The sequence below is a fragment of the Mytilus californianus genome, unplaced genomic scaffold, assembly GCF_021869535.1.
Source record: "Mytilus californianus isolate M0D057914Y unplaced genomic scaffold, xbMytCali1.0.p SCAF_7, whole genome shotgun sequence".
NCBI classification, from domain to species: Eukaryota; Metazoa; Mollusca; class Bivalvia; order Mytilida; family Mytilidae; genus Mytilus; species Mytilus californianus.
Window position 1 is genome coordinate 96,534,489 of NW_026262723.1, and position 25,626 is coordinate 96,560,114.

The 25,626-nt window shown below is 34.4% G+C and overlaps 1 protein-coding gene across 2 annotated transcripts in view; it reads right to left on the reverse strand.

The window, feature by feature from the left end:
• Positions 1-25,626, reverse strand: part of LOC127708859 (synaptotagmin-15-like) — a 153,246-nt gene that overhangs the window by 101,936 nt on the left and 25,684 nt on the right. Inside the window, exon 1 of one of the 2 annotated variants that reach the window (XM_052214028.1) lies at positions 9,250-9,558. The exons of the other annotated variant lie outside the window; for it this stretch is intronic. Coding sequence (XP_052069988.1) covers positions 9,250-9,256 — 7 coding nt within the window. The 5' untranslated portion in view covers positions 9,257-9,558. Of the gene's footprint in view, positions 1-9,249; positions 9,559-25,626 lie in introns of those variants that run through there. 2 annotated transcript variants of the gene reach the window in all.

The following is a 25,626-nucleotide window of genomic DNA, read 5'->3' on the forward strand; positions in this document are numbered from 1 at the left end:
AAAAGCTAAATTTATTAACGAACATATCAAATTCTAATAAACGGAACGAAAATGAAACGCTGTTAGAATGTCGAAAATTGCATAATGCATGTCGGTATTTACTAGATGACAACGGGACGATTTGAACTTTACCATTGTCAACTCTTCATTTCTCAACAGTTACGTACCCTCTGTTTTATCATATACAATTTACAAATCTCAACTGATATGTTAAGCGCGTGCATTTTCACATTATACGGACTTTATTATATAGAGTGCGCTCCTAAAATAATCAACTGTTGAAACAGAGATATGTCTCGCCTGTCCGTAGAAAATTTGAAAAAAAGACAATCTGATGGACAGCAACATTGCAACAATTCAAGTCGTAATGCAACTTTATAGAAAATATCATGGATCTATTACAAGTATTTCTTATCAAACTGACTTAAGCAAAAAAGTTAACATTGAAAATTGCTTATTAATTCAAAGTCATTGGATCATGACCTAGGGGGCAGGGCTTTAAACTTGTCGTCACACTGATATGTACTGATAGTAATGTAACTTTATAGAATACCATTGATCTATCACAAGTAGTTCCTATCAAACTAACTTAAGCAGAAAACTCATTGAAAATTGCTTTTTAATTGAAAGTCGCTGGACCCTGACCTACGGGGCAGGGCCTCGAAATAGCCGTCAAACTGATATGTACTGATAGAAGTGCAACTTTATACAATATATCATTGATCTATCATAGGTAGTTCCTATTAAACTGACTTAAGCAGAAAACTTTACAATTGTAGACGCATCCTCCTCCGCCGTCTCTGCCGTCCCCGCCGGAAAAAATAGAACCTATGTCTCGCTTTGTATGACTTTCGTCGCAGGCGAGACAAAAACTGCTCCAGCATGGTTACGAGAAAGAACGACTGAAATCGACACTACATAAGTTTTACGGTTACCATCATTAACTGGTTGACGGTATACCGTTGTCTCAATACACAAGCGACATGTTTTCCTGGTCTAAGAAAAACAAAAACAAGAAAAATCGTCTGATCTGTACCGATTGAGTCCTGGTCCCTCTTGTGTCACTTTAACTTGGTTTGGATTTGCATGGCAGCAAGAGACGATTTTTCGCACTCATTTTCTCTCCGTTTAGCGTTCATACGAAACCCTCGGGTTTTATATCTTTGATTTGTATATTTCTAAATGGATTTACAAAATTTAATCGTCGGTGAACTACTGTTGCCTCTAATCTACATTGATTCAACTGTCATAAGACTTTCATCAGTGGCGCTCGAATGAAAACAGTTGGAAGGCCAAATAAAATATGAAGTTAAAGTGCATTAGAATCCGAAAATTCCAAAAAAGTTGAGACAAATATGGCCACGGCAATCTATGCCTGAGGGTAGAAAAAAAACCCGAATGTTTCGATTACTCAACTTATTATTAACAGTTAATTTACAGAAATAGAACATATCAATGATATTTTATGTCAACACAAAGGTGCTGACTACTGGGGGTGATACCGTCGGGGACAATACTTCTACCAGCAGTGACATCAAAACAGTGGTTTCAAAACTCATCAAAGATACCAGTCTTATAATTTGGCATACCAGACGCGCGTTTCGTTTACATAAGACTGATCAGTGGCGCTCGAATCAAAACAACCAATTAAAGAGCATTGAAAACCGCAAAATCCAAAACATTGAAACACAATTCATTTTTTTAAATCTCTATTTACGGACTAGTTTAATGACATTTTATTATATATATATTCTTGTTCTGAAAAAAAATGCATATTGTATCAAGTTATTGGGAGTCTTCTTAATTTATTGATGTGTACTTCCCCAAATCCCGGATTCACACTTTTCAACTCAAAATATTTATGGTTTGTCTATCTACTTATAGAGAATTTCCTTATTTAAAGGTCCGTTCAAGACCGAAAAACAGAGCAAATAATATAAAATGTTTCCGTGCTGGGAATTTTAACTATTTTTTTAAAATTCTTTAATGTTATAAACCACATGTACTTGTAGATAAGTATTAGTGCTCTTTACTGGAAGTCGTTTCAATTTTATAGTCGTTTGTTATGTTTGTGTATATGCCTGTCAGAGGTCGTGGGTCATTAATCAAACATGGAAATCCTCTTTCAATCCTTAATTAATATAAAAACTTCAGTTTATAAGATTTAATAAGAAATGTTTCAATAAGTTTCAAAGACTTAACATTAACGCCTTTATAAAAGTTCGATTTAATGATCGGAAAACTTTTCCATTTCTAATTGCATTACAAAATTAAACGGAACATAAAGTACTTCAAAGTGATATATGTAGCCGAAAGGATCTGCCTTAATTGCACAATTTATTATCTAAATCTCAAACATATAAGTGATGGTATAATACATGTTATAGTACAAAACTTGCTTAACAAAAAGTAAAGTGATTGATCGATTGTTGAATGCTAATATCTGAACAATCAATTTATACGTTATGAAAAAAAAATATATATACGTGGGTCATGTTTGATAGGAACAGAAATTTGTTCCTACCTTCCATATATCGTGGGAAAATATAAAAAATCAGAGAGCAGTTTGAAACTTCAGCTTAAATTTTTTTCATATCAACAAAATCCAAACTTTCAAGATGCAGAACTACTAGACTGAAAGTGCGAGCTCCAATATAAAGTCCTACCGTATACAAGCCAATCAACCATGGCTGTAAATCAACAAAACGGAGACTTGCTCTTGTTTCACAAAGATGAACAAACGACAGTCCTATCGTTAGTTCAATATGTGCATTTTCGGTAAAAGTGCATATTTGAATCAATCTATTATACACGGTGATACGCAAATAAGATGGGTTTTCGTTCAATCCCATTCGATAACCATTAAACAGTTTCGTAAACACCCTTTGAACTAAAATCCAATTCACCTTTTTATTACAATGTACTTACCCATATATAGAAAAAAAAATTAAAATTGGCAAGAGATGGTAAGTTAACGTTTGTACGAAAGGACCTTGAATAATTTATAAAATCTTAGGTCGTCAATATGCATGAGTTGTAATACAACATGGCATTTCGATTTTCAAATAATTATACAACTAGGAAATAATTGATTAATAAAACAGAGATTTACAAATGTAATTGCTGAAGGATTTTTAGATGTAAATATATCTAATGGAACGTTCATTCTAAATTCGCTTCCAAATTAAAGAGTCGTTGAACGTTTTGAAAACTGTTAAAATAACATTTTAGCAGTCCGAATATCGTAAATTCAAAGCTGTTAGAATGTCAAAAGTAAAGAGTGACAGACACAACCAAATTCTGTAGGAACATTCTGTACAACAAATTATTAAATCTGGTAAATTTAGACTTACTGATTCCTGGTGACATGCAAACAATAAGAATGAAAGATTACCAATAAGTGCTTCGTATTGAATGATCGACCAGGAAAAGTAGACGTACGAGTGAGTGAGTAGTTAATAACTAAAATAATTGTCTGGAGAGGTTGTCACAAGTCACTGAAAAATAGTACTTCCAAAAAAATAGCATAGATTTTTTTATATTTCTTTCTGAATTCTCTTTCCAGACGCTTAAATATCCTGTATTCAATATTGAATGCTACCTGTCCGCAATAAGCTTTGAAATCAATTGGGCATTCATGTTTTGTTTTGTTAGATCAAACCCTATATATATATATTGCGCATTTATTGAAGAAGTGGCAGAAGACACTAAAGGTACAATAAAAAATATTAGTCGAAGAAAAACCAACAAGCAATGTACTTTTGAAGGTGGGAATTTCAAGACGTGTCTATAAACCTTTTTCACCTTATACCTACAGAATGTGTATATGATTTGTTTTACTTTTAAAGTCTTTCTATTATTGGACTGTATTAGTTGTCTGTAAAAAACGAAAACAACGCGTTATAAATTTCATGCGTCCGAAGCGCTTTTCTGGATTTACCTTTATCAGGAACGCTCAAAGCCTAATATTTGAAAGTCAAGGATGTGTAAGAACCGAAACAGTTGATGAGCTATATAACCAAAAAGGACATTAAAAATAGCCAAATTCATCTAAGGTCAACTTTGCCTGCGGAAGTTGAAACCTTAGATAGTTTATAATTTCAAAATTTATAAACGGATTATTTTAGATAGGTTTGTTAAAAAATCATGTCAGCACCGAAGTACTGACTACTGAGCTGATGATACCCTCGGGGACTGATAGTCCACCAGTAGAGGTATCGAACCAGTGCTGTAAAAATAAATGAAAACAACACGTTATAAATTTCATGCGTCCGAAGCGCTTTTCTGGATTTATCTTCATTAGGAACGCTCAAAGCCTAATATTTGAAAGCCAAGGATGTATAAGAACCAAACGCTGTATGTTAAATTATGCATATTTTCTAACTTTATTTTTTATTGTGCAATTAAACTGTAGCCGTCGTTACTCACTGATCAAGATAATAGGGGAGATATGGTTTCTCACAAAACTTTCGATGTGATATTTTGTAAACCTATGTTCACTTGAGAACTGGATATTAGAAGTGAGGATGTCTCTATTGAATTCATTTACAACTTTTCAACTATGACATGCGACGTAAACACTAGATCAGTGTTGACTACTGTAAGACTATCTAGATTAATTTATGGTGTGACGTTGCCTCCTCATTGACGTTCTTTTCTCAGTCTCTCAAATCTGCCTTTATTCATACTCAATGATAAAGATGAATGAACGTAAACGATGATACAAATTGGGCCGTGAAAAGTGTTAGGCTAAGGTCAACAGATCTAATTAATTTATAGGACATCCAGTCGGAATCTGAAATGTAATCACAACATTCCAATTAATCTTTGTGACTAGGGATGTTTATTAATCTACAAATACCATGGACAGTGACATCAGTCGGAAAGAAAAGAGACAAACAGAGAAAAAACAAATTCAACACTAAATCATCATTATTACTAGTAAATATAAGCACACGATTAACGTCAACTCAGCAATATAGATCGGCAGAAAAATGACTGTAGCCGACTTTTAATATACTTTTTGAGATGTATTTATTTTGTTTACCGGAACAATGATTTTCACTGTGAATAAACAGTTTCAAATACAATCGGAAAACTGTGCTTTATAATAACCTACTGATCAATGGTCTACTTAATTCAAAGTACATTATGTTTTTGTATGTTCGTTTTGTGTATGTGTTTTTTATTGAAATACTTGTCTCGTCAATTTTATTTTAGTCATACAAATAAAATATGTTTTCTGAAAATGTTAAAAAAAAAGACGCATTGATGACGTGTATAAAATACATCTATCAACACAAAATTGTTTAATAATAGTAATCTAACTTGGTTAATTAAGAAAAAGACATTTATTAAACTATTCAATAAACTATTTCTAAATATAAAGTATAATGTAGCGTGAAAGTCTTGATTACCATTAAGTGAACTAAGAACACTGCAAAAAGGTAGCGCTTTAAAGTGTTATATATATTTTATTTCTATGATAATTTTTCTGCGTTTGTACACGATCGGAAATGTAAATATTGTAAGATTGAAATTTTCAAGATATAAAGACGAAAACTCGATGTTTTTTTTTGTCTATGAATTGCTGTCTCGTTTAGTGCTGGTCAGCTGTACTGACCTAAGTGGTCTCGTATATGGTAATAGATGTACTGTACTGGTAGGTTATAATGTAACACGGGGAATAGTACATACTGCACACGCACGAGTGAGAGCTCCGGTGGGTCCTTTTGTGATTTTGAGGTAGGGATGAGCAGCTGAGACATCAAGTACCCCATGCTTTTCATATATTTTGAATATTTTAAAATGCATACCATATTCATTTATTTTTGCAAACAAACCCTATAGCTATATTAGGCTATTGCATTGAATTCAATAGGTTACAAATATCTGTCCAATATATACCAAATTAAGGCAAGGAACTTCTGGCTTCAATTTAAGATTTTCCAGTCCAATTTGACATTATTACCTTGCTATTTGGTTCAACCGTACTTTTGGACGAGCAAAATAGCCTTTTATTTATTTTGGTACAGAAATATATAATAAAAATCAAACGATTCAATCGTTGATGCAAATGCTCGATCACTTATAAAACCTAAGCCTTTCATTCTGCACACAACACTCTATACTATTTACCACGTTTATTCAGTATTTTTTTTTATGAAATGTCAATATCTTATATTTTTGTTTACAAATTAACTATTTCAGAACATGCCATACTTACATAAAAATGACAATATAAGAAATTTATTTGTATATTAGGAGACAGATTAATAAAAGAAATATTTTGCTTGTTTCTGAATCCTATTTATTTCATGTATCAGAATTATATACTATGTATTGGTTTATTTGAATAAATATTGTTTAAACTAAACTAAATATCTGATGCATTTTCGACTGGTTTTAATCGCAACTTTAATAAATACCTAGATCCGATTCAGTAGTTTCAGATACTCGAGACGTAATCAGCAAATTTATATTTAATATAATTTTCTCGCCTTATCAAATATCACGAAGCTTGAAATAGTTACCTATTCCCGCGGCTCCTTCAAACAACTTTTTATATTAGTCTTTTTGCTACATGATTTTTTTATAAGTTGTTATTGGCCTTGAACAAGCTTTCAGTAACTGAGAGTACACTCACATCGGTACTTTTTGTCATTAAAGTCTTTTTGCTAGTTGTTTTATTTGCGTCTTTGTGTCGATCTGATGAGTCCAGCCTTTTTCAGCTGATTTTATAGTTTGTTCTTATGTTGTGCTGTTATAACACTGTCCAAGGTTTAGGGTTTGGCGCCCGTAAACATGTTTAACACAGCACATTCTGTATGTATGAGCCTGTAATTCAGTGGTAGTCGTTTTTTGTTGCATATCATATTTGTTTTTCGTTTATTGTTTTGTACATAAATCAGGCCGTTGGTTTTTCTCGTATGAATTGTTTTTCATTTGCTATGTCTAAGCCTTTTATATAGCTTGATATGCATATGGGCTTTGCTAATTGTTGAAGACCGTACGGTGATCTACAGTTGCTAACCTTTACATTATTTAGTCTCTGGTGGAACGTTGTCTCATTGGTTATCATACCAGATCTTCATATTTTTAGATTAGTTCATAGTAATTACTACCCGTGGCTGAGAGTGGCTTATACAGACTGGTATAGCAGTGGATGTTCTGACAAAATCGAATACTCCGTTAATTTTTATAAATTATAAGAAGTCATCGACAGAGATATTTTCCTATTTTATGATTACAATAACTATGAATGAGAAGTTTTTTTTAATAAACTTTGTAGGTTATCTGGGAATCTTTTAAAAGAATAATTGAACATGTTAAAGTGTTATGACAATGCTTTATATCAAGCATTAATAAATAGGATATATATGACTTCACTGGCTGTTTATGTGTCAGTACAAACATATGCAATCCAAATCCAATTGAAAATAAATACTTTTTTAATCGGATCCCTTTTGTCCTTTCTTTTGTCCTTTCTTTTAACTCTTTTTTGGCATAAAATGAAAACAACATTATATAAATTTGATGCGTCCAAACAGCTTTTCTGGATTTACCTTCATCAGGATTGCTCAAACAAAAAATGAAGCGAAGGGTATATAAGTACCTAAAAACTTGATGAGCTATTTGACAAAATGTGACGTAAAATAGACAAACCCATCTAATTTTGCCTGAGAGAGTCCGGACCTTAGTGTCGTAATCATTTCTAAATTCCTATTTCAAAACTTAATGTGGTGGGGTTAAGCATATTTGTGAGCGCTAAATCGCCACCCTAATCCAGACAAAGATGTAACAGCACAACATAAGAACGAACTGTAAAAATCAGTCGGAAAGGACTTGACTCCTCAGATCAGCACGAAGAACAAACACAACTGACTAATAGACAAAAACTATAACGTACCGATCTATGTAAGTTTATTCAAAGGATCAATAAGTTAAGATGGGTCGTATCTAAATTTACGGGATCTATAAACAAAATTACCATACAAAGTTTAAATACGTGATATCCCGCTTGTTATATGGTTTCTATAGGTAAAATTCAAATTTCCAAACCAAATCTTTGTATCTAAGAAAGAATGAAGTAAAGGTTAACGATATCCCTGACTAATCTATTTACCTGTTATACACAGAACACGATCATTGAAATCTAAAACGTCACTATAGACACGAGCATAGCAAAACAGTTGGAAAATATACACAATGTAAGGAATGACAAAAGGAACATCTCCGTCCAAACAAAAAGATGAGGGAACGAAAAGTCGTCTTTTGATGTAAAAAAGAGGCGGAAGACATCAAAGGAACATTCAAAACTCATAAGTCGAAAAAAAATGTCAACGCTTTAACAAAAAAAAAAAAACGATGAAAAGACAATCAAGTCCACAAAACAAAACACTATACAAAAAAAACTAAAGACTGAGCAAAACGAACCCCACCAAAAAACCGGGGGTGATCTCAGGTGCTCCAGAAGGGTAATCAGATCCTGCTCCAAATGTATCGTCAATTTGTGTACTGAGTTTCCCGTATGAAACAACAATATCCGAATCTAAAAAAGGACAATCAATGTTGTTTATATTAAATTAATCTATATTAGTTTTTTTTTCCTGCCAAACTTGCCTGATTTCAACCGAGGTGGGGGTAGAAAATGTCATATTAAAAACCATTGAGAGGTATATAAGGTCAACTTTAGTAATGGCATGGGATGGGATACCTATGTCACTATCATTAATAAACTTTACACAATTTAGAAATTGAAATCTGTAAATATGAAATTGTACCATCCTCTTTTACGCATTATATATTTTTTCATAGTTGGTATTGAGGTTTAAAAATAATCTTTCAGATGTGAATTCGCATGGAATTTATTCATCAATGTGTTCTATAAAAGTATATAAAGGGGAACCAAAATTGTTCACTGATATTTAACTGGGAGAGGTGGAATACTCCAAGCAATACATGTAAAACAATCATCATAATGTAATAAATGTACTGAGGTCCAGGCTATATTAACCAATTTGTATTTATTGACAGGGTTAGATTTGGGATGCTTGACTTTTGGTATCCAACCTGGAAAATAAATGGTAACTATTTCACTCCTATCAAATACGAACTCTTATAGTTAAATAAAGATTATCAGAGGTCTAAAATCTGTGTTCAATATGGATTTTTTGTATCATAATTGATCTCATTTATTTTTAAGAGAATCTTTAAAGAAGTCAATACAATGAATATACGTGAACTTACCGGTCATCTTAACGTAGAACTTTTCCCAATACGATGTCCGATATAAAAAATATCACATTTTGAAATAATTATTGCGTGGTAGATATTGAAATGAACACTGATATTTTTCAAGAACAAATTACTTGATTGACTCCTGTACTTTAATTCAATAATAACTTTCCAGGTGCTATTTTCTCACTGCACACTCACTATAATAATAAAGTATAGTTTTACACCTTCCAGTTTGTATTAGATCGATTGTAGCCGATATTAGACTGATAAAGTAGATTGTATCGGTGTTTAAATATTGTTTATATGTCACGTTGGTTTGTATATCTCGTTACAGTCATACTTAGCCCCTACTAAATACAGCAAATAGTTTGTCTACTGATAACTAAGAATTTCTTTTAATACACAGAAGTGTTTTCGGTATAACTAAGTTAAAATAGTGTTCCCTTATGAGGTAAATGAAGGAATACATATAGTGCAAAGATTTGTCACAAAACAGCATACAATCTTGGTTTATATTACACTAAAAGGTTTTGAATATTCATATTTTACAACAAAAATATGTTTGCTTTTCATACGATTCATTAGTTTCGCAATATGAATAAAATTCTGATAAATGTTTCTGTATCAAACATGTGAATACAGCATCTTAGTATATTTTTTTAACGAAATGAAAGTCAAACGATGAGATTTATAGTTTTCCAGATTTTCACCTTTTTCTCTCTTAGTATGCTCTAGAATTTAGGATAGATTCACTTCATGTATGATAATATTTATAATGTGTTTTTTTTAAATAATAATATTCAAAATGGTAATGTTTGTCCCGCAGTGTTGAAATCTGTATCCTTTATCGACTCCAGCCTTGTGTTAAACGTAAATTTATTTAGGAAATATGAGAGTGATGATATCATCATCATGATGTTTGCATTTTTTAAAAAACGATCGTCTTTGATTATTTACATTTATTATGGAGATTTCTATTATTAGTAACATCCTACATCCTTGTACCTTAGCTTTTAAAGAATTTATATAACTATATCGTCTATAGTATTTAGGTAAAATATTGAATATACATGATTTATCTTTAAGTATATTTATGGTCATATATAGGGTGTACGAATAACGATTCGTGTGGCCATATATAGGGTGTAACGAATAACGATTCGTCATTATATCTCAATGGCGTTTAAACATTGTTTTAAACATTAGGAAAAAAAGGAAAAAGAAGAAGAAAAAAGCTGTTAATTGTAAAGAGTACAACCTAAATCTAACTGTAGGTTCAAATTTACAATTGCATCATTCGCTTAGAAATGTAGAGAGATTTTAAAATGACGAAGCATTACTAAAGGTAAACTTAAGGTTATGGGTTGAAATAATTAATATCTTTAAAATGTTTCATTCTCTATGTTTAATCATAAGAAAATACGATAAAATTTTAATGATATTTAATATGTAAATAGTGGTATTATATATAAGTTGTTTGTGTATGCCAAAAATAAAACGGGAATAAATATATCATAGCAAACATAAAATTTGATCTAGAAATGAAAGATATTAAGGGGCCAATTACAAACGAACAGACAACACTAAAACAAAAAGCTTAAAACGCTCAACAGTCAACAAAACACAACACAGAAACAACCATTAAATGAGCGATATGAACCGTGTCAAAATTTGGAAATAAATTTGAACGTTATGTAGTTTATAGAGCCCGTACATTTAGATACGATTCTTTGAATACACTTTCCTGAAAGTTAATCAATTTAACCATGAAGTAAGAGTTTTGAATAATGTCTCTATCTGTACCTACAATGATTTTGTATTAATATTAAATATTTTAAGAAGAAAACTGACATCCTGTCGATACATATATTTTGGCACTGTACAAGGTCATACTTTTAAATGCTGTTTGTGACGTCTTCACATTTTGAAATCCTATGGAGGTGCACTGATTGATATTGTAGACTGGGAGAACATCATTTATCTGTTGGTTTGATTGGCTCTCTACTAGCTTTCAGTAACTGTGATTACTGAATACTCTTAATTTTAGGAACCTAATGTTTTTTTTTCTTTTGGGGTAGTTTTTGTATGCTAGTGCCAATCGGATGAGTCAAGCTATTTTCAACTGATTTTTAAAGTTTTTCTTATGTTGTGCTGTAACTACAGTAACCCAGATTAAGGGAGGGTTGAGCGTTTACAAACATGTTTTACCCCGCCATATTTTTTATGTGCTTGTCCCTAGTCCGAAGCGCTAGACTCAAGCTAGCAGCCACTCGCTAGCAGCCACTCCGCTAGCAGCCAGTTTTCAGATATGTCTATAAACCCAAAAGTTGCATAAGACTCAAATGTTTTTTTTATACTATATATAACGTTTTTTAATTTAACAATCGAAGACACTATGCATGAGTTTAAGGGGTGGATCCAGGATTTTTGAAGGGGAAAGGGAGGGGGGCTAATTGCCAAAAACATGTACGTATACCGCTGATAGGAGGATTGCAAAAAAATGTTGAACGATTTTATATGCCGAAAAAAAGAAGATATTTTTCAGTTTAAAGGGGAGGGTGTCGTACACCTACCACGCTTTATCTGAATCCTCCACTGAATTTTACATTTTCATTTTTTGTTCAAGAATTAAAAGACATTTGTATATTTTATTAGCACACCGCGCTGCACGTTGAAAGGGTGAGAATTAAAAAAAAAAAATATAGAACACTACAAGAGTGGAGAAATAAGGAATTTCTTTTTTAAAACACAATGTGAAGCAGCATTTTTCTTTAACAATTTAACCCTAAAAAGCACGAAAATGTGGAATAAAGTTTTTTTTATAAATCTTTAAAAAATATGATTTACCTCCCTTTAAAAATTATTGATGCGTAAAACAACAAATACTTGTATCATAAGGTGTCAAGCATTTATCTATTTACAATTAATGATCATGTAACAAACATTTGCAGAAATTATATTATAATTAAGCTATTTTCAGTTTCATTTTATGCCCATTTCATGAGATTCATTATGAATATTCATGAACTTCGAACAACAATGGTGTGGCAGTGCGTGGGTGTAACCGACTGTGTGAGGACTGTATAGCCAGTATAGCCAGTGAAGGTTGCGGAATAATGAAGAACGGTAAGAAATGTTTACGAAGGTAAAGATTAAAATAGAATAACAGTAACAGAAAAAAATATATATATATCCCATTAAGCTTTAACATTCACAAATATGATAAAAAAAAAGGAAGGGACTACTATACTAGTCAACAAAAGAAACGATACAAGGCAATGTATTTTCCATATATCATGAAATTGGATATACTGTACCGAGGTAAATAACTGCCCTATTGGTCTAATTTTACAGAGTGTTATTTTTCTCATCAAAACCAAGGCAAAAACGCGAAAAAAAATTTCTGGAATTTTTGTTATTTTGAAAATCATATTTTTACCCAAAAATTAAAAAATCGGTGTTAGAACTTTAAACTTTTAAACTTAAACATGGTCTGCTTAAAATTTTGAATGCCTTTGCAGATATTTGAATACTAAATTATCATCTTCGAAATTAAGTGCCGACTTATCTGCAAAATAAATTTGACCCCTGTGTTCAATAACTCGGTATTTTGTAACTTTCTAATTTGGTCATATTCTTTTAATCATATGCATTTGCTTTGTACATGAATGTTTTCATAGGATAATTTAAAAGATTTTCCTATTTATTATATTTTATGATAAATTTTAGTTCAAACTTGTGTATCGTTTCTTTTGTTGCCTGACTAGTATATTTATTTTTATTTTGGTTGGGGAATTTTAACTAGTTAGAACTGATAATAAGTAATGGAATGAATAAGCTGACCAAGACGAAGTGGTAACTGAACATAACCTATCATGTCGAAAACAGGATGAAATGAATATTCTACCCAAATAAAGAATTGTTATGAACGAAATCGAAAGTAAATATTTGACGGCTTTGCCGGCCCCCAAAAATGAGCCTGCATAGAAATCGGTAAACATGAATGACTATTGTGAAGCTAACCGGCGATAACAGTCGGCCGCTTACTATTCACTAGGGCAACCTGCAATAATATACATGAGATGACCTGGGTTCGATGACGTGTTGTAAGAAAATATCAATTATAAGGATAAAATAATGTTTGCTGATTATATTTGATATTGCTACAAATAACAATAAATTCTTAACTCAACGGGTGTCTTCTTCGAGGTCTGCGTTTACTTAATCAATTATAAAAAGGGAACGCCTACGTAAACCGATAGTTTACAAATATTTTTTCGGTCAATTATAAAAAATGCCAATTGAAACATCAATGAATAGCCTTTTATATTTAAACATTAAGCTGAACCAAAAATACAATCTACAGATGCTTCTTAGTGAAGACACATTCCATATAAGATTACAAAATGGTTCTTATTAAATTCTCTTACATGCCGACGTGATTTTTTTACTGGTTTTAAATCACTTTCAGAATTATACAGTTCTCATATTATATACAATTGTCTTCAACCATATTTAACAGTTCAGACTAAAGATAAAACCAATTACCCCAACTCTATGCTGACAAAGTCGTACGGGTTTAGGGCATATGTACCATGAGACAGTTAGCGGTAACATATGGTACCATGACCAACGTGAATAATCTATAGGTTTGAACAGCCGGCAATAGTTCAGTTGGACAATGTGCATCAGAATATCAGGACTCCCCCCCCCCCCGCCCCCCCCAAAAAAAAAAAAAACCAAACCTGTTGACAAACTCGTACGGGTCTAGGCATAAATGATAATAGCCATTTTAGAGGCAATGTCGTCTTCTTCTACCTCTTGTATCATGACCAACGTGACGACTCTATTAGTTTGGCCAAACGGCATTAGTTAAGTCGGACTATGTGACATACAAGGAAAGCAGGACCCACACAAGCTGAAAATCTCGTACGGGTCTAGACATAAACGCTATTTTAGAGGCAATGTCTTCTTCTACCTCTTGTATTTTGGCCAACGTGACGTATCTCTTAGTTTGGCCAGTCGGCAATACTTAAGTCGAACTACGTGACATACTAGGATACCAGGACCCCGACAAGCTGAAAATCTCGTACGGGTCTAGGCATAAGTCCTATGGTTATTTTAGAGGCATTGGTTTCTTTTACGGCTGGAATCATTGCCAACGTGATACATCTCTTAGTTTGATCAGCGGCAATAGTCGGACTATGTGACAAACCAGGTACCCCAACTCTATGCTTTAAACTCGTACGGGTCTAGAGCAGCCATTATAGAGGCAATGTATACTTTTACTCCTGGTATCATGGTTAACGTTAATAATCTCTTAGTTTGGCCAGCTGGCAATAGTTAAGTCAGACAATGTGACATCAGAACATCAGGACACCCACCCCCTCCCGCCAAAAAAAAACCTTGCTGACAAACTCGTACGGGTCTAGGCATAAATGCTTATGGCCATTTTAGATGCAATGTCGTCATCTTCTACCTCTTGTATCATGGCCAACGTGACGACTCTCTTAGTTTGGCCAGCCGGCATTAGTACTAAGTCAGATTATATTTGTTGCATAGTGTGCTAGTGACCTAATATGATATATATGGGGTCAGTGAATCCCCATATTGAATTTACTGACCCCATATATGTCAAAGTGATCAAGTCTTCAATACCGTTAGTATAAATATAAGAACCTTCTCCCATTGGTCTATACAAAAGCAAATGCCAAAAATAACAACTTGTCAGCTTTAAATGTGTTTTATGAATTTATTACAATCGTTCATCGTCAATTTCTTCGTCTGTGGAAACCTTTTAGATTTTTTCTCAACACCATGTTGTTTTTATTAAGGGACGTAACACCACTACTAATCGTGTATTGAAATAAGCTCCGCCTACTAACCCAATATGAAATATACACGGTCTCCACGCGGTTGCTTTTAACCAATCATATTCCTAGAAATGTATAGGAGGTTAGATAATGTGAGGATACAAGGATACCAGGACCCCCCCCCCCCCCCCACACACAAGCTGAAAATCTCGTACGGGTCTAGCCATAAACACTATTATGGGCCATTTTAAACGCAATGACTTCTTCTGCCTCTTCTATCATGGCCAACGTGACGTATCTCTTAGCCAGCCGGCAATTCTTAAGTGGAACTATGTGACATACTGGGATACCAGGATCCCTACAAGCTAAAAAACTCGTACGGGTCTAGGCATAAGTCATATGGGTCATTTTAGAGGCATTGTCTTCTTGTACCACATCGATAACTAATTCACGAAGGACTAATCTATTAATTAATCAATTAATGTCTCTTCAGTGATGCGTATGGTAATTATATCTCAACAGAGCTTGTGGTCATTGCAGTGTCATTTTGGACAGTGCCGAACTGATTGACTGTTATAGAGTTGTCAGCGTCCCGGAAGACAACATACCTTGTCCCTTTGTCGTAGATTCCTTTTCCTGTTCCCGAAAAATGACCTTCGTGTGTCTTGCAAGAAGCGAGAAATGCTTACCCTTGCCCTTTTCAGGACATAGCTTTGGTTTTCTACTCTTTTTTTACTTCTATTTTTTTCATGCATAATGGTTTTTAAATTTCATCTCTAACCATACATAGGGGAGGGTTTAGATCCAATTATACTAGTAAAACCCCGCCGCATGTTTTATGCGCCTGAAACAATTCCTGAACAAGTTGGTCATTGCAATTGGTAAGTTTTTGTCACAATAGAATTTTTATTTTACAATTTGATATTTTGACGTTATGCTTCGCTCTCATATTTATTTCCTTTTTATTCGATCAAAGATGGTAACTTTGTTTCCTTTTTTTTCATTTTTGGGGGTTGGGGAAATCAAAATGCAGACCATGCGGTAACTCAGAATGTCTGTTTTATATGTTGCATATTGTGATTTTTTCCTACTGCGGAAGTCATAAAAATAGCAAGACAACAAAAAAAAAGCTTACGATTTAAATCTGAATCTGAATCTTAATCAGAAGAGACACAAAGGGCCTTTAAAAGTCTTGGTATCTATTTTGTTATGAATTTATTGTACTCCAGCTGATTCTTGCGAATGAGGTTCATTTTTTGGCGGTATTTTTCTTTAAGTTTGTTTTGGTCGTTCAACATTAGGACGAGGCAATTCATCAGCTAACTCCTCTCTCTTGTCTGCTGGAAGCAAGCAGGTCCAGGGACGGCACAGTAAGTCGGATGATTTAAAGAGAAAGAGTCGAAATTTCTAAATAATAATATCTAAGTTTGGCCAGCCGGTAATAATTAAATTGGACTATGTAATATATTTCAGGTACCCCCTTTTTTTCATCGTATGCTTGCAAAGTGTACTGTTATAGAGCATCAGTGATATGAGCCATTTTAGAGGCAATCTCTACTTCTACCTCTGGTACCATGGTCAACGTGGAGAATCTCTTAGTTTGGCCAGGCGGCAAAAGTTAAGTCAAACTATGTGACATCCATGCAGGTACCCCACCCTTCACCCAATAGAAAAAGCTCGTATGATTCAAGGGCATAAATGCTAAGGGCCATTTTAGGGTCAATTTTTATTTTACATCTTATACTGTGGCCAACGTGGAGAATCTCTTTGTTTGGCCAGACGACAATCGTAAAGGTTAACAATGAGACAAACCAAGTACCCCAACCCTATACTGAAAACTCGTACTGGTCTAGAGCATCAGTGCTAATGGCCCTTTTTTGTAGTATATCATTCTACCTCTTGTATCATGGTTAACGTGAACCGTCTCTTAATTTGGTCAGCCGTTAATAGTTACATTTTACTCTGTGACATACCAGTGTCCCCCCTTTTCAACCTATGGTGATACATCGTACGGGTCTAGGGCATGAGTGAGCCATTTAAGAGGCAATATCTACCTTTACCTCTGGTATCATGGTCAACGTGGAGAATCTTAGCATGGCCAGGCGGCAATAGTTAAGTCAGACTATGTGACAAACCAGGTACCCCCACCTTTCACCCAATAGTGACAAAAAAGTAAATTAACAAAAATACCGAACTCCGAAGGAAATTCAAAACGGAAAGTCCTTTACAAAATGGCAAAATAAAAAGCTCAAAAACATCTAACGAACGGAAAACAACTGTCATATTCCTAAATTGGTACAAGCATTTCCTTATGTAGAAAATGGTGGATTAAACCTTGTTTTATAGCTAGCTAAACTTCTCAATTGTATGACAGTCGCATACAATTCCATTATATTGACAACAATGTGTGAGCAAAACAAACAGACATAATAGGTAAAAACGTCAAAAATCGGGGTATAGCAGTCAACATTGAAATATAATCTTAATCACTATGAAAACAATTAACTGTTTCAACAAAGAAACAGGAAATGGCATATAGATAAAATGCATAAGCAAAAATGAAAGAAAAGAACTCAATATTGACCATAGCACAAATAACACAATCCTGGATGTATAAGTACAGATCCACGTCATAAGTATATAATCAAAAACTAGTTCGTATGGGTCAAGGGCAAAAGTGCTGAATTTTAGAGGAAGTATCTTCTACCTCTAAGGGGTCTTGTATCATGGCCAAAGTAGAGAATCTCTTAGTTTGACAAGCCGGCAATAATTAAGTCGGACTAAGTTACATACTTGGTACCCCGACTACATCGCCTTATGCTGAAAAAACGTACGGGTCTAGAGGCAATCTCTACCTCTCCCTTAGGAACCATGGTCAACGTGGAGAATCTCTTAGTTTGGCCAGGTGGAAATAGTTAAGTCAGATTATATGACCAGGTATCCCTACCTTACACCCAATAGTGACAAACTCGTATGGTTCAAGGGCATAAGTGCTAGAAGCAATATCTTCTTCTACGTCCTGCATCATGGCCAACGTAGGGAATCTCTAATTATGGCCAGCCGGCAATAGTTAAGTCGGACTATGTGACATACCAGGTTCCCAAACCCTATGCTGACAACTCATACTGGTGTAGGACATAAGTGCTCTGTACCATCTGAGAGGCAATGTGTCCCTCTTCCTCTTGTAGTATTGGATTAAAGAGAATAGAATACTGCTATTATATGGGACCATGACTAACGTGGAGAATCTTTCAATTTGGCCATCCGGCAATAGTTAAGTCGGACTATGTGACATATCAAATTCCCCCACCCCTCCCAAACCTGGTACTGACAAGCTCGTAAAGGTCTAGGGCATAAGTGGCATGATCCATTATAGAGGCAATATCTACTTCTTCTTCTGGTACCATGGTCACCGTGGATAATCTCTTAGTTTGGGTAGCCGGCAATAGTTAAGTCGGACTTTATGACATACTAAGATAAAAAGTAATATAACAAAAATATCGAACTCTAAGAAAAATTCAAATCGGAAAGTCTCTTATCAAAAGGCAAAATCAAAAGCTCAAACACATCAAACGAATTGAAAACAATTGTCATATTCCTAACCAGGACCTCCCACATGCTGACAAACTCGCACGAGGCTAGGCATAAATCCTATGAACCATTTTAGAGGTACTAGTATTGTCTTCTTCTCTTAGTTTGATCAGCCGGCAATATTTAAGTTGGACAATGAGACATACCATGCCCCCTAACCCTATGTTAAAATTTATACGGGTTTAGGCCATTAGTGCTATAGGCCATTTTTAGAGGCAATGCAAACTCCTATCTCTCGTTTCATGGTCAACATGAACAATCTTTTAGTTTGGCTAGCCGGTAATAGTTAAATTGGACTATGTGACATACCAGGTGCCCCCTTTTTATCCCTTACTGACGAAAACGTACGAGTCTAACGCATAAGTGAAATGATCCATTTCAGACGCAATATCTACCTCTACCTCTGGAACCAAGGCCAACGTGGGGAATCTCTTAGTCATGCTAGGCGGCAATAATTAAGTTAGACTATGCTACATACCAGTTACTCCCATATTTCACCCAATATTGACACGCTCGTTTGGGTCAATGGCATAAGTGCTAAGAACCATTTTAGAAGCAATATATTCTTCTACCTCTTGAATCATGGCCAAAGTGGAGAATCTCTTAGTTTGGCGAGCCGGCAATAGTTAAATCGGACTATGTTACATACCTTGTACCCAAAACCCTTTGCTGACAAACTCATACGGGTGTAGGACATACGTGCTATAGACCATCTTAGAAGCAATGCCTCCGTCTTCCTCTGGTAGTATTGCATTAAAGAGAATAAAGCAGTGTATGGTACCATGGCTAATGTGGAGAATCTTTTAGTTTGGCTATCCGACAATAGTTAAGTAAGACTATGTGACATATCGAGGCCCCCCGCCCCCCTGGATTCTAACAAACTCGTACTGTTCTAGGACATAAGTGGTATGAGCCATTTAAGAGGCAATGTTTACTTGATCTCTAATACCATGACCAACGTGGAGAATCTTTTAGTTTTGATACCCGGCAATATATAAGTCACACTATGTGATATACTAGGTACCCCTCATCCCCCTGTTTACCCAATGCTGGCAAACTCGTTTGGATAAAGAGCATAAATGCTTAGTACCATTTTATAGGGCAATGTCTTCCTCTACCTTTTGTATCATAGCCAACATTGAGAATCTTTTGATTTGGCCATCCAGCAAAAGTCGGACTACTTGACATACCAAGTCCCCCCACCCGATGCTGACAAACTCGTACAGACTAAAAGCATCAGTGGTAAGGGTCATTTTACAGGCAATATCTTCGTCTACCTCTTGTATCATGGCCAACATGGAGAATCTCTAAGGTTGGCCAGCTGGCCAGAGTAATGTCGGACTATGTGACATACCAGGTACCCCAAACCCTATGCTGACAAACTTGTATAGGTCTAGGGCATAAGTGTTATAGATCATCTTAGAGGGAATGTCACCCTCTTCCTCTGGTAGTATTGATTTAGAGAATAAAATATTGTATGGTAGCATGGCCAACATGGAGAATCTTTTAGTTTGGCCATCCGGCAATAGTTAAGTCGGACTATGTGACATACCCGGTACCCCAAACTCTATGCTGACAAACTCGTACGGGTGAACAATCTCTTAGTTTGGCTAGCCGGCAATAGTTTGTGACATACTGGGTATCCCTCCACTCCCTGCTTACTCAATACTGACAAGCTCGTTTGGGTCAAGGGCATAAATGCTAAGTGCCATTTGATAGGGCAATGTCTTCCTCTACCTTTTGTATCATAGCCAACGTGGTGAATCCTTTAGTTTGGCCATCCTGCAATAGTTAAGTCGGACTATGTGACATACCAAGTTCCCCCACCCGATGCTGATTATGTGACAAACCTGGTACCAAATACCCTATGCTGACAAACTTGTATAGGTCTAGGGCATAAATATTATAGACCATCTTAGAGGCAATGTCACCCTCTACCTCTGGTAAAATTGAGAATAGAAATGGGGAATGTGTCAAAGAGACAACAACTCGACCAAAGAGCACAATACAGACTCAAGGCCATCACAGGTCTTCAACACAGCGAGAAAATCCCGCACCCGGAGGCGGGTTTAAGCTGGCCCCTTAACAAAAATTTGTACTAGTTCAGTAAAAATGAACGTCACCCTAAACTCCGAAACATATAAATGAACTAAAATTTAAAAAAAAATACAAGACTAACAACGACCAGAGGCTCCTGACTTGGGACAGGTGCAAGAATGCGGCAGGGTTAAACATGTTTTGTGAGATCTCAACCCTCCCCTATACCTCTAGCCAATGTAGAATAAAGAAACGCACAGTAAAACTCAGTTTAAAATATGTCCGAGTCCGATGTCAGAATAGGTAACAGAAGAAACTAAGCAAAATGACAATGATACATAAATCAACAAAGCTCGTATGGGTCAAGGGCATAAGGGCATAAGTGCTGAAAGCATTTTAGAGGCAATTTCTACTTTATCTACGTCCGGTTCCAAGGCCAACGTTGAGAATCTCGATCTCGTCTTGGACAACCCGCAGTAGTTTATAATTACTTAGACTACGTGACATACCAGATATCCCCTCTTAACCCTAGTCTGAAAAAAAGTATTAAAATTGATCCAAGGTGGGGTCCGCCACTCTACCCTACCCTAACTTTCAAAGTTTATAAAAAAAATTCTGAGGCAATACTTTTTTCCACACTAGGTGCAAATGAAAGTTGGGACCCTTAGGCATGCTTGACTGAAAAATCCAGGTGGGGTATAGCACGGATTTGTTTTTTTTTTAATTGGTAATATAATTAATTAGTTATGTCCTTGCACACCATACTTTGATTACTAAAACTAAACCCTGCGTATCATCAAAACTAAGCGAAACCCACTGTTACTGAAAAAGAATGATTCGCTAAAACAGATTTGTTTGACATGAAAGTATTAAAAGTACGAACTAAACTTTGTATTCTTGTACCGTAGAAATATTTTTACTTTTTAGGAACTATTTTACAGGATGCCGAGAATATGGAAAGCTATTTCACACAATATCGCACAAACATTTTCTGATGGCAAAGTCTATACCATGTAACAAGAAAATTTAGGCAACATTTAAATAATGTCATTTTTCAGTGTTGACAGTTGAAGTGAAGTCTTAAAGAGTGCAGCACCTGCACGATGTTAAATGCACATACTATTGTTTTTAAAATATTGAACAGGAAATGAAATTTTCATATTGATCAGGAAATGAAATTTCAAATTCATTGAAAAGTGTTTTCGACGGCTAAATTGAAGTTAAAACAGATATTGTAGTGGTAATATAAAATTAAAAAGTTTTAGTTAGTTTGAATCTTATGAAACTTTTGGGTTTATAGACATACCTGAAAACTGGCTGCTAGCGAGTGGCTGCTAGCGAGTGGCTAGCGTCCGAAGCCTGTAATTCAGTTGTTGTATACACTTTTGATTGATCTCTAATAGATAGTTTTCTCATTGACAATCATACCACATCTCTTTATTTTTCTATCTGGTGTTCTGGAAGTATTAGCATTTCCTCCCTCACTAGTGAAACCCATATAGTATATTTTTTGTCAAAATCCAACGATAAGTCACAAATCTTTAAATGCATTTTAATGACACCTGTAAATTTTGCTGAACCAAGGAAGTTGCATATAGATAGTGGGAGGATTATATTAGACTCCTCCTTTATCGTAGCGACGACACCTCACAGAACTATTAACCTTTAGCGTCTGCTTTTAATTTTTCTGACATACTTCATCATGAAATGAATAGTACAAGTCATTTAACATGCTTCTCTTATTTATAAATAAGTGAAAAAAAAATGCCATTTTATTACCTTCATTATTATACGGAAAAGGAATGTTCTTCGTCATTCAAATCAAATCTGAAACTACAAACCCATATTTAGAACACATAAGACGACTTTATATCCGATACCAATTTGATATAAATTCAAATATACATGGACATCACATTTCATTTAAATAGGTTATTAAGAGTTATTATCTCATTGGCTGCTTGATAACTAGCATTTACAGCTTTGTAGAAAGTAACTTCCTGCAATCGACCACTTGCGTAATAAAAAATGAGCTTTGGAATCCCTGATCTTAATTAAACATGTTGTAATGGCAATAAGCTATTTAACTGGAGAAAACTATTTTACCTGATTCCGTATCTGATTAAAGACTTTTCATTTTGTACCCCTTTATCAATAAACAACCAAACTAGTCCCTATTATAATAATGAGACATACATATATTATGTAAGCTTAATGAATAATTTTGAATATGTCATTTCACTTTAAAATCTATACTTTTACTCATAAAAGTCATTATTATACCTCCGTATTTATTTTCTTTATAAGATTATAGACGAATAATTTTACTGTTTTTACGAAATTGCATGAAAAAGACTATTTTATAGTGTGTCTTTCTATGTTGTGATGTTAAACTATTGTTTCAGGTGGGGTGAAGGTTGGCGCCTATTAAAACGTTTAAACCCGCTGCATTTGTTTGCACCAGTCCTAAGTCAGGAACCTGATGTTCAGTAGTTGTCGTTTGTTGATGTGGTTCATAAATGTTTCTCGTTTCTCGTTTTTTATATAGATTAGACCGTTGGTTTTCCTGTTTGAATGGTTTTACACTAGTCATTTTTGGGGCCCTTTATAGCTCGCTGTTCGGTGTGAGCAAAGGCTCCGTGTTGAAGGCCGTACTTTGACCTATAATGGTTTACTTTTACAAATTGTGACTTGGATGGAGAGTTGTCTCATTGGCACTCATACCGCATCTTCTTACATCTACTTGTATTTACCGGTTAATAGTTATAAAAAAAAGCCATTACTGCGTATGTACTTGAAGCTAACATTTTCCTGTACTTTCTGTACTGGCTATGAGGACAATAGCAAGTTTATTGTTCCCTTGACACTAACTACTTATAGAAGTTAAAATAAATACAATGGAACACTGATCCTAAAATGTGGTCATATTCAATTTTTAATTCGCTAGGTCACCTTTCACAACAATTTATGGTTTATCTAATTAGACAAATATATAGTTCGTAAATATGATCCTTACTTAATTTTTGTTCTAAAAAATCTAACAACATAATCAATCTTGTTGTCTTTTATCTTTACTATTATTATAGCCTTACATGAGCAGGTATTTTACGTAGAGAACTGTAAATCGACAAGTAAATGATACTGCGTTTCCCATTCCTCAAAAAAAAAAAGTTCGACAAATTCCCAGTCACGCTTTTTGATTAGAATGAGGAATACTTATGTAATACTTAGAATACTTAGACTATTTACCGGATTTGTAATAACATAAGCAACACGACGGGTGCCACGTGTGGAGCAGGATCTGCTAACCCTTCCGGAGAACCTGAGATCACCCCCAGTTTTTGGTGGGGTTCGTGTTGCTTAGTCTTTAGTTTTCTATGTTGCGTCATCTGTACTATTATTTGTCTATTTGTCTTTTTATTTTTGGCCATGGCGTTGTCAGTTTGTTTTCGATCTATGAGTTTGACTGTCCCTCTGGTATCTTTCGTCCCTCTTTTATGTAAAGAATAGAGAAGTCAAATGTTTTATATATCGGTTACAGAGATGAAGGATATTGCTTAGATTAGTGGCAGTAAAAGAGTAGTAAAAAAATACCGAACTCTAAGGTAAATTAAAAAATGGGGAAGTCCTTTTAACCTGACAAAGTCAAACGTTAGACTATGTCAACCAACGGAACGAACTGAAAACAACTGTCATATTCCTGACTTTGTACAGGCATTGTCTAAAGAAAATGTTGGGTTCAACCTGGTTTTATAGCTAGCTTAACCTCCTACTTGTATGGCAGTTGTATATAGTTCCGTTATACTGACAAAATTAAAATATTTGTTGGCAAAGAAAGTTAAAAAAAGAGTAGTTTAACTGTTCTTGTTATCTGTATCTGTCTTAATGCCAACAGATCTGAAAAGTATGTGATTGATTTGATCTAAGATAGCAGCTGAAATCTCATGTGGGAAAACTTATATAAATACAAGGTAGTTTTTAACTGAATCAATCTACTTAACTTTTAACAATTTTGCTTTCAAATGCTATTAATTTTTCCAAAAGCTTCTGGCCACTTGCAAGAAAATAGATTAACTATTGTAAGTGGTTTTCTGTTTAAATCTCTCTATAAAAGGCAAAACGATTTACAATTAAAAGTGCACTATATTTAAAATACAATAAAAAAAATCCAAATCGCCCGAGGTACTGCACCGTTGCATGATAAAACAAATCTAATTACAAGGTAAAATTTTAGAAACATAGTTGAAGTCTAGGTTAGAATATAGCAAAGTGCTCTCGACCAATGAAATTGTAGGATCTGATGCCTCTTAGTTGTGAAGAATGAATGCAAATCATGTTCTTAGTAAGGGATTATCCTATTATTTGGGTCTATTTACAGTTCAAAACAAAGAGTTTCTATAAATGAGTTACAACTGCCCCGAAGCACATTTATCAGATTGAAAGGATCTATCACACAGTGATTGAAACTGACTAAAAGTTGAATTGTGAAACAAAGAAAAAACTCAAAATAAGTTGAAGTTTACTGTGCAGTAAAATTGGTACCGTGAATGTTATTATGAAAATATTCTTCAAATTACTAAATATTTGAACAATATCAAAGCATTTGCAAAAAAGGAAAAAAAAGCTTTGAAAAAAAATAAAAACTTTAATGTTTAGCTTTCAAAAACTTTGATCACTGGATCAGCGGTTTGGAAGAATAGTTATTTCCAATATTCCGATAAAATAAAAAAAAATATAAAAAAACAGGAATTTAATATAAGTTTTGAACATATTAAAAACTTTTAAAGGCATTTTATTTGAAAATTTCTCTGACATGGTGAAATAGTATTTGATGTAAAAAGCCAGACCAAAATATTGGCTGTTAAATAAAATTTAGTTGTAACTCAAATGTATCATTTGATTTAAACTGTAAATTAAAAAAAAGGATAATTCCTCACTAAAATAT